At 34.5% G+C, this 10,879-nt stretch overlaps 1 protein-coding gene across 1 annotated transcript; it reads right to left on the bottom strand.

Moving 5' to 3' along the window:
- Positions 1-221: 221 nt before the first annotated feature.
- LOC141697918 (protein NUCLEOLAR COMPLEX ASSOCIATED 4) lies at positions 222-10,171 on the bottom strand. The gene is made up of 15 exons (XM_074502480.1): positions 9,671-10,171; positions 9,489-9,581; positions 9,191-9,264; positions 8,677-8,738; positions 8,522-8,555; positions 7,325-7,428; positions 7,062-7,174; positions 6,828-6,929; positions 6,081-6,139; positions 5,820-5,994; positions 5,375-5,548; positions 4,191-4,350; positions 3,609-3,666; positions 3,401-3,506; positions 222-560 (listed from the first exon to the last, which is right to left on the bottom strand). The coding sequence occupies exons 1-15, from the start codon at positions 10,058-10,060 to the stop codon at positions 390-392; spliced, it is 1,875 nt and encodes a 624-aa protein (XP_074358581.1). The 5' UTR covers positions 10,061-10,171; the 3' UTR covers positions 222-389.
- Positions 10,172-10,879: the final 708 nt, after the last annotated feature.

Below are 10,879 nucleotides of genomic sequence, written 5' to 3'. Positions count from 1 at the left end.
AGTAATAATGTATCAGTTATAAGTAAATAAATAATTATTTTGTTCAAAATAAATAATTATTTTGTTAAATCAACTGATGTATCATGCAAAGGCCAACATATTAATTATATAATTTTCTTATGTTTTTCATGTCCGTACTTTCAACAAAATTTGATGTTTTGTCTTGTGCGATCATATGATTATGAAACTGATTTTTATTTCTGGTGAACATCGCGGATGCAAACGTGAAAGTGCATGGCTATGCTATATATGAATGGAAACTTGAATATATGGTACAAATAGGATGCCTGTTTATATTTCTTGACTGTTACCCACATTTCTGGGAAAAATTTAAAACTTCATGTGTCAATGTTAAAAAGTATAATATAAATGCTGGCTTGCCAACGAAGTTAGGCACCCTCCATCCGCTGCCGTTTTGCAATATGATCGTGTTCCCTGTCATCATTTACGTTATCATCTTTCGAATGAAAGGTCCAGCCACCAAAATCAGACTCTGAAAACAAGGTTGTCGGGGTCGCCTTATAGAATGCCAAAGGAACCTGCTTAACTCTTCGTCTAATCTGCAAAGTATAACAAGTGTTGAGACTGATGGTTTAAATGATTATCATATAAATATATACGCATGTATATGTCGGATAGCTTATCACCAGAAATCTAGTTTAGAACTAAAAAATTTAAATATAATAACAGCACACCAAGTTATAGCTGGACAGAGAAGGAAAAGGCAGATGGTTGCAGTTTTAATTAAAACAAAAGAATTATTTCTAAAATTAACAAGGATAACTCCCTCCCTCCCTCCCTCTCACTCCCTCTCTCTCTCTCTCTCTCATTCTCTCTCACCCTCTCTCCCTCTCCCTCTCTCTCTCTCCCGCTCTCTCTCACTCTCTCTCTCACTCTCTCTCCCTCCCTCCATGTTTTCAAACTGAACACCAAAGGCGATTCTTTTTAAAAATCAAGTTCTAACAGTATTTTATCTCACATCTTAAGGATAAAGTACGTTGGCTATTAAAGGGTATTCTCCTATTGGCTATTAAAGGGCATTCTTCTAGCATAAATGAATCTTTCTTATCATGTTTCCTTTATAAGGTTGAATATTTTCTACATCTTTCTACTCCAAGAATTCAAAACTTATTATATCTTTCCATCTATAAATTAACTGGTTTATTTCTGAACACAATTCTAAACCGTTATAATTTTAAATCCTAGTATACTCTTGAGGCCTTGACTTAAGCAGTTATACATACTTACGTTGAGGTCTCTTAAAGTTCAGGTTGCATTTTCCACATAATGTAAGTTGGAAAAAGGTAGGTGTGTGCTTACTAAAAGCTTAGTGCTTGGAAAATTGTGGGCTCAAGGAAGCTAAGCCGTTGATAAGCTACGTGCACGTCGAAGCTGGTGCTCGAAGACGCCATTAATTTTAGATAACTGCTTGAGAAGCAGTGTGCTCAATGTAAAGTAAATGCTCGACTTATTAGGTATTCAAGGAAGACCATCATTGCAGCCGAGTAATAGGAGTTGCAATAGAATCTTTAATTATGAACAATATCATTTGTTGGTATGGGGCTAGGAAATATAGGCCACAATGAGATCAAGTGTCAGTTCACTAAACATATGTATAAGATAACAATTTGAGGTTCATTTGATTTATCTTTAAAATATTAGTCTTCATTTAATTGAAGTTAATTTTAACTTAAAAGTGACAATTAATGTTTGTCAAATAGTTTATAATCAATTTGGACAACTATTTATAATATCCTAGAAGTGATCTCTCTTTGATAATAATTTGATAAAGGGTAAACTGAAAAATTAAAAATAAGTAACTAAAGAAATTAATATTTTATAATATATAAAGTTTAACTTAGAAATCACTCTTACTTATCAGACAAATATAATAAAGTAGTAAGTTTCTTCGTAATCTTCAATTTATAATTTATATAAGATAAATTAAATAGGCAATATATATAGTAGTAACTTTATAACAAATATTTATTTTCGTACTATGTTACATCAATCTAAGAATTTTATACCTAACTTGGGATTCTACTTGGCTAAAGTAAACAGGTTTTTTCCATTCTTTTTGTGTATACCAAGTAGTAATTGGTAATACTACATCAATAATACCACAAATTTAACGTAGAAAGCCAAATTTCAAATTTCGAAGTTTAGGCAGTTTGATACACATAAAAGACCGTCCTACTTTCAATTTTTTTGCTACTAGGAATGAGTAATTTGCCTCTCCCTCCCCCGACATTCCTCCCTCCGCCACTGGTTTTGGTTTTGAGTATCAATTGGGACAACTGTGAGGACTTAAATCTCATGTAATTGATCTTACCCAAAATAAATGGAAAACAATATAAAAGCAACCACAAACAATGGGGACAAAATAGCACTTATATGATTAAAATTGAAACACCAAATGTCCTAATTGACAATGGAAGCAAACAGCTTGTTGTTGAGTTTAAGCAGGGAATTTAGAGCCTAAATTTGACAAAAAATGAATTGTAATGGGACTCCAATGACCAAACTACTCCTCTTTCGAAAGTTTCGGATCAAATTAGTCGAAGGCCAAAATACTTGTCTTTCCCCAACTATACTCCTATTATACAGGAGATCCTTATTCTAAAACAAATCAAATTTTATTTAATTGATTTCTATTGACCCCATTCATGTAGGCTTTGAGTTATTTGGGTCTTCTTTAAAAATAGAGGACAAACAGTATTTTATTCCTTATATCAAGGAAAACTTTGTAGGCCCTGGAAACCTGTCTGGACTTCAAAGTATCATTGGTCTTTCCCCAACTATACTCCTATTATACAGGAGATCCTTATTCTAAAACAAATCAAATTTTATTTAATTGATTTCTATTGACCCCATTCATGTAGGCTTTGAGTTATTTGGGTCTTCTTTAAAAATAGAGGACAAACAGTATTTTATTCCTTATATCAAGGAAAACTTTGTAGGCCCTGGAAACCTGTCTGGACTTCAAAGTATCATTTCCTTTTCAGGGATGTTGCTAAGGAAATTCCTCATAATCATCTATCTTCTCCAACAAAAAGAACTTCTAAGCATATTCGTCTAAATACAAATTGGCCTGTTCGTTGTACAACCCTTGAGCTTTACAAATTTAATTTTTTCTTTAATACAATAAAAAAATTCTTAGTCTCTCATATCCTAAAGCATTGATTTGATGGATCTCATATGAACATGTAGTAATGTTTTTATTATATAAGTGGCAATTTCCACAACTTCATAACTTGTATATTCGAAAAGGGCACATGCAAACAAAGACATGTATGATACTTAGGACTTGATAGGTGACTAATACGTAATACCACAACTTCTTATCTACGCAGGCATCGTAGATGTTGATAAAGAATATATAAAAGTGTTAAATTATTACCTCGTCCCCGAATATTGTTGCATATGAACCAGAACTGAAATCTTTGATGGCTACTTCGGCAGTTTTAGCTCTGACCGTCAAATCATTCTCAAGGGATAACACGAATCTAATTCAACAAAAATATTACTTTAGGAATATACTGCACATACAGACAAAATGATAAAGATACAAACAAATTAACCTTGCTTAAATCAGCAAGGGATGATACCTTGAAGCGGGAGGACAGTAGTGGTGGCGAAGGGTATCGATCTCCCAAAGTGAACTTCCTATAGAATAATACATGTTTGTTAACTTGGGACTATAAATGTTTGTGCACAAGTGTCTATACAAATAAAGCTCTTTAGCAAACTTGACCAGTGTTTCATGGCATATATAAGGGAGTGGGAAAGAAGTCACTCACAATTATATACAGAATCTAGATAATTTATGGATCAAGATAACAAAACAAGAAGATAAAATATAAGATGCCAATTCTGCCCTTGAGCAACAAAGGCTCACATTTTTATCATATCTTTACTATCGAGCACAATGACATTCTGGCAGTGGAATAATCACTAACATGAGATAATTTCTGATGGTAGAAGTAACCAAACAGATATCCGTGGAACAAGGATTGCAATCACATGTATTTAATACAAGATATGCAGACCAACTGTAAGTTCAGGTTGCCAAGTTTGGACAACTGAAGCACTGAATCTCCTCATTTATTAGAACTTCTTTATTAGTTTATTTGTCTTTAGTAGTTTCAGCTATGCAAAAGTACAAAATGTAACACTTAAGTAACACATACTCATTGCATTAGTTTTCTTAGGATCAGTTTCCTCGTCGTTAAAATGATCAAATCCTGGTTTGATGATAGACATGTCTTTGCTGAGAGAAGAGTCCTTCGCTTGATCATAAGCCTCCTTTCCTTCACTTGCATCATCATGCACAGTATCATTACCATCTTCCTGCAAATTCATTAATATTACTTATATCACTTACTGTAGTCTGTATTAAAGTTTCAAGAAAAAAAATTATATTATGCACACTTAAAAATAATCAGAATGCGAAGCACCATGTTAGGAAAGGCCCAAGGGCCAAGGGTGATTTTCAATTGCATCTGCTGAAAAAACAACTTAAAGGTGATTGACCAATTGCTGAATCAAATTACTATCATTCCCTTTCCTACTACTTGCAACTTTGTATTGGTTGGTTGTCTTGTAATACAATCTCTTTATGAAAGTTAAAGGTATATCATATAACTTTCTGTTGTGTGTGTGTACCCATTGTTCTAGGTTGACACAAACAATAGCCAGCATACAGCAGCCATATAAGCCTTAAAAGAAGTGAAGAAGATACATCATCCATGTGTACCCTACATGTTGGGACTCGGGGTAGTGCAATCAGGTGAAACACTAACCAGAATTTACCAAAAAAGTCGAAACATATTTTTGTCGACCATAAATTAACCCGGAAAAATTAGGTCAATATTAGGTCAACTCAAGACCAACCAGAATTTACCCCATAGTTATTATACTCATTATATAATGTATTATGTACATTGTTCAGCACGTGAAAAGATTTAATTTCAGCTTACATACACTACACTATTTAACTGGTATAGTCACAAGACCTGATAAATGATAACTGAGAAGTGAAAACACACTTTCTTCAGCTCATTGTTTTGGCCAAAACAGGTTAGGTCAGGTAACTTACATATATAAAAGGCCGTGTTCGGGTTGAGTGCTTAGACACATTTGTTTTTTGGGTCGGGTCAACCCAATTTTTAGACCTGATTCAAATTACCCGGCCCACTACCTAAAATCGCCGCCTCTACCCACATGAAAAAAAAAACTTAAAACTATCCACTTTTAATTATACATTGTTTTAAGCTTCAATTTATATTACGTCTGACAATATATTTTTCAACACCACGAGCACAAATTGTTCTGTTTAATTATAGTGGGACAAAACTTCGGATTATATTCTCACCCGATGCACTAAGCAGTTGATTGATGGATGCCTCCTTAGAAGGTTATGAATCAAAGCAACAATAATTAGTCCTCCTGAAGGAGGTACAGAGAGTGACAGTCTGCTCAGCTTCTTAGCAAAAGCAGCCGCTAAATATGCTGGAATAAGTGGTGATTTAAGACAAGAATCAAGAAGCTGCAAAGAAAGCAGTGCAGAATATGGATTAAGCAATTAGAACAGTAAAATAAGAGAAATTTATTAGAAGTTGACTGAGCACTAACTACTATGTTGATGCATCTAGTTCACATATAAATGATTCTGTAATTTTACATGAGTGTTACTTATTATGTAATTCAGTTGTAGTTGCAGAAGAACCTTCTATGCCGGAAATAAAAATACTGCTAATTTTTATTTTGCAAGTTCAATCAGTCAAAAATATTAAAACAAAGAATGACTACATGCTTACTTGGAAGAATTTTCCTCGATGCTTTGCCATGAAAATAGAAGGTTCCAGTAGCACATAAAGCTTTTCATAGAAGTTGGGATACTCTAGCCCGTGCTGGGTAATAAGAATATACAAACTGCTGAGAGCCATAACACTTATAACACCCCCAATGTCATATGATCGTGTCAAAAAATCGCTGCAAGTATGAAGGCAATACAGCTTAGCAAGTAAACATCAAATAACATAAATTAGTAAAATAGGTGGCCTTCGTATACACTGTACCACAACAGAATGGGACTGGATAGATATGGAATGACAGTCTGATGGAGGGTAACAAGAACCTGGGCATCAAAATACAAACATGTCAACGGCAGTTAAATCATTCAAACAAAAGGCTATAAAAGAGGGTAGATGTTGTGATGATCATGATTTAACAAATTCTAATTTTACCACATAGAAAAATAAAAGTACAATAGAAATTACATGGGTTCTACAGCATTGAAAGTTGGAAACTGAATCATAAAATTTGTTTTACAAGAGAATGGTACTGTTGAGCAATTAGAATGTATAACAAGCTTGACTAAGGCATGTATAACAAAGTATAACAAACTCAATTACACATAACATACATGTCTATTATATCTAACACTTGGCTATAAGCCAATGACATTTACGAGATAAAAGAGACTGGCTAGTTACTGCCCTATTGCAGCACAGCCAGGAGAATATCTATAGCCAAAAGGCTTAGCTCTAGTACAACGATGAAGATTATCTGCAGAGCTGATAAGACTTCCACGGCAAATTACATAAGCTCCACAAAAAGTTTTAAAGCCATCATTCATTCATGTTTGTCATTGCAGCACAGACTCCAATTGAGTTATGCAAAAAGATTTTAATTATGTTGGCCGAGAGCGAATATAAAAGATCAATATCTACTCTCATATGCAAACTTGCAAACTCTCACCACAAACTGATAGTCAAACCCTAGCGAGAAAAGCACTAATTAGAGGTTGAGTTAAAAGAATATACCTCCTTGTACACATCAAGTGGAAGTGGCAAACTAAGAAAACACATCCACGCTTTAGTAAACTTCAATTTTAACTTTTTAGCCACATTTGCAGTAGTTGGAACCTGACAAAGACGAAATCTTAATAAGACTTCGCAGCCCAATAAGATAGTACAGGTAAAGTAAAGTGCAATGTCAATAGATACTTGGAATCTCCATAGAAAATGAAATGACAATTCATTTTTTTAAAAACTTACATAGTCATTTGTGAAGCTTTTCTTTTCACCATCACCACGGTTCTTCTGCTTTCTGTTTTTGGCTTTTAGAACCTCCGTCTGCTTTTCATTATCAAATCCTTTATCAAAAATGCCTGATGCAAGTATTAAATATATGGTTATAGTTTGCCTCGGAATTTTCTCAATACCCAGTAAAGTAAGAAATGCACTGAGATGAACGGTGAGCAATATAATACACACTGAAGAGCAAAGGAATTTTATGTAATCAAATAAACAAAGGTCACCTGAACCATTCCACATTTCATACTCGGATGATGTTTCATCTAGACCTTCCGGAAGTGGAATCCGTGCTAATAGATTATGTATATTGTAAACTGGACGCACCATGCTACAACACAAATATTATAACATCAGCACAAAGTTCTCAACACACACTAAAATGACACAAATTTTTTTTCCCCGTAAAAGAAAATACATAAGGATCCTGCATCATTAATTAATACAGGGCAGGAAATAGATAAAATACTTCTTGATTAATTATTATATTATTTTGAGAAGAAAAGAGGGGGCTGTTCCTCTATCATGTCCATTTTGTGGTTTGTTAATTGAGCCTACAACTCATGTTCTGCTCACGTGTTCATTTTCAATACACAATTGGTTTTGATTTGGTTGAAGATGATTTAAATTAGTTTGGGGGATGGTGTAAATTGTTAGGTGGGAGGCTCTGTTCTGAAGGCGCTGCTATTCTTATTTTTGTGAATTGGGCTATTTTAAGATGTAGCAATGGCAGTGTTTGAAAAGGTTATCCTATCATACCCATAATGTTGTAGTCTTAGCTTAAGTGGCTCTTAACCAGTGGTTAAAAGATCAAGAGAAAGGGCAGTTTCAATCCTTGGGGCCGTGGGCCCTAGGTGATGGGGCTGAGATTTGCTCTAAACCTGCTGAACATTGTGTTAAGACTAGTGCTGACGCTGCAATCTACACGGAAGACGGTAGTTTTAGTTTGGGTTAAGAGCAATGACCCATGATCATCTGGGTCCATTTCTTCGGTTCTGGAGTGGTGGCAAGGCAAGGGTGGTGCCTCCCAAGTTAGCAGGGATTATGAATCTGAAGGAGGTACTTAGTTGGATCAAATCTTCTACCTGGAATCAGGTGTTTGTGGAGCTACATAATCTCCTTGTAGTGCAATCTGTTCGGATTTTAATAGTTATTACTTCGCCTTTTGGTTTTATTTATATATGAAAGTAAATTCTTCCCTCAGAACTACCTGATGATCATGTTTCTTTTTCAAAAATTCTGAGAATTATGCGACATATTGTTTGACTTTAATATAGGGAGATGAAATCATCCAATATTGATCAGAGTTGATTAATAAAAACATTTAAAATATAAGGATTTTTTAAACTCATCAATACAGTCACGTTCCCGAACATGAAAATTTTAAACGAAGAATTGGAAGCAAAGTACAAAATGAAGCTAACCTGCTTCTGCTATCATCTGCCAAACTCTTGTTATCTATCAGCCACAGATTATCAAGTTAAAAATTAAATTAGAACAATAACAACATCTGTACAACTATTATAAGGAACTTGTAACAGGTAAATTTACAAAACCATGAGCAGGCTTGTTAAAGTACCAGAGACTTTGATCTTCTCCGAGTTCTGAGCCAGCTTTTCCAGGCTGATGTAAGTAAAATACCTGTACCAGGAATTGGTGATTTTAACATTACTGAATGGTAGGAATGTCTTCATACTTTCAACGTTCAACCATAATACAAACCATAAGCAATCAGAAACAATCATCGGCTATATCTTGAAAGACTTAAACCAAAGTACCAAACGGACTAAATACAAGGTCTATGAATTTATTTATAAGCTTATATGTAATAAATCCTCCAGATAGAATAGTAGATGTGTCCTATACAATTTCCCATATTTTGTGTCTCTAGGTTAACCAATGACAGATAACATTATGAAATTTTGTATAAACAATGTTTCCTTTGCAACAATACAGATACATTGGCATTTAGTACTCGAACTGCACTCACCACTTGTAAATATATCATATTTGCAATATCTAAGTAAGCATGTATCACAAATTAACCCAATGAACAATAATAAGACCAAATTATAAGGGATAAATGTCCATACCGAACATCAATGTAGTTGAAATATTTAGACTCGAGCAAGTCCAACAAAACATCAACGTCCGAACTAGAATTAACCTACAATAAGAATATAGCGAACAAATTCAGTATAAGCATCAAGCACAGAACCCTAACATGTTGTATGTCTTTGGTTAAAATTCTTTGTTCGGACCAATTAAACTGGCACTTTCCAACTCAGTCATCCCAAAACACAGAGTTACAAAATAAAAAACCTTAAAAAAGTGTTACAACATGACAACAAAATAAAAATATGGATATGGGGTATAACGGGTATAACTTACAATAGCAAGGATAAATTTGTGAAAAATAATGGAATGAAACTTTCCTCCATTACCAACTTTAACAAACTCCATTATGGAATCAACAAGCACTTCCTAGAAAGAAAAACAAAACAAATGAATAAAAAATCAAATAATATACATCAATACAGAGAGCAACAGTAAAATTGGTGCAAAAGAATGACTTTAAGGGTGGCCTCGCAGGTCAGGGAAACCGAAAGCTGGATAAGTGATTGCGCGAGCTGATCGAACTTGGAGCGAAGCCAAGTGAGGTAAATGAACTCAGCAGAATCATCAGTGAGAGTTTTCTTGGAAGAAGAAGAGGAAGATGGGATTGTAGGAAGTAATGGGGTGAAGAAAGACTGAAGAGAGAGGAGAGATTCAAGAAGAAAGTGTGGGGGAGAAGATGGGTTGTCAATTATGGAAATTAACTTTGGGAGATTATTAATGTGAGTTGTTGATGAGAGAAGCTCAAGCCCTAGCTTTTTCACATCGGAGAGTGTGTGCTTTGTTTTATTGCTCTTCTTCTTCTTTGTTTTCTTCCGATTGACAAAGGAAGGAGAAGCAGTCGTCATAGCAAGATAGCTCTGATTGGAGTTGTGTGTATATTTAGGGTTTTGGCATTTGAGGGTTTAGAGACTCGCCCAGATACTGCCCCTCCTCTCTGTTTTCAATTCAAAATATTAAATTTTGTTATAAAATATTGGTTATAGTAACAATAAAAGTGCACAATAAAAGAATTACTAAAAGAATTACTATATTTTTATCGGAGAGAGCTGAGGAGGAGAAATAGCAGAGAAGATGCTCGGGATGATCTCTTGCTTCTCACTGAATGTGGCTATTTATAACCAAAGGAGGGAACAAGTACAATAAATGAATTGCAAATTTTCTACTCCGACATGTAGCTTTACTATTTAACCTTTGAATATAACAATCAATTCATAACACTCCCCTTTGATTGTTATTATATGGTGGATCATAGACTGCCTCGTTAAAACCTTGCCAAAAAAAATCCAGTGGGATAAAAATTTGACAAAGGAAAAAAAGGTACAATCTCCCCTTGGAAAAACTAATCATTCTCTGAAGTTTTGTTGTAACAAATCCTTAAGTCGCCGCATTCCAATGTTATGTCGTAACTTCCCAAATGTTGAATTCGGTAATGATTTCGTGAATAAATCAGCAAGGTTCACATGACCGAATTTGTTGTACATCAATTTCACCATTCTTTTGAAGCTCATGAGTGTAGAAGAATTTTGGTGAAATGTGCTTCGTCCTGTCCCCTTTGATATATCCTTCCTTGAGTTGATCAATGCATGCAGTGTTGTCCTCAAACATGACAGTAGGACTTCTTGTGATGTCTGGCAATCCACATGATTCTTGAATATTCTTAATGA

The sequence above is a fragment of the Apium graveolens genome, chromosome 11 (assembly GCF_009905375.1).
Source record: "Apium graveolens cultivar Ventura chromosome 11, ASM990537v1, whole genome shotgun sequence".
NCBI lineage: Eukaryota > Viridiplantae > Streptophyta > Magnoliopsida > Apiales > Apiaceae > Apium > Apium graveolens.
The sequence above is the reverse complement of the archived record's forward strand: the minus strand, read 5'-3'. Positions and strand labels throughout refer to the sequence as shown.

Bases quoted from the DNA above. Each gene is read 5' to 3' on its own strand.
- LOC141697918 (XM_074502480.1), bottom strand. From the start codon at position 10,060: ATGACGACTGCTTCTCCTTCCTTTGTCAATCGGAAGAAAACAAAGAAG. The intron at 9,582-9,670 runs GTCATTCTTTTG...TTTTCTTTCTAG, and splicing joins CCTGCGAGGCCACCCTTAAA to GAAGTGCTTGTTGATTCCAT. The intron at 9,265-9,488 runs GTAAGTTATACC...TTCTTATTGTAG, and splicing joins ACAAATTTATCCTTGCTATT to GTTAATTCTAGTTCGGACGT.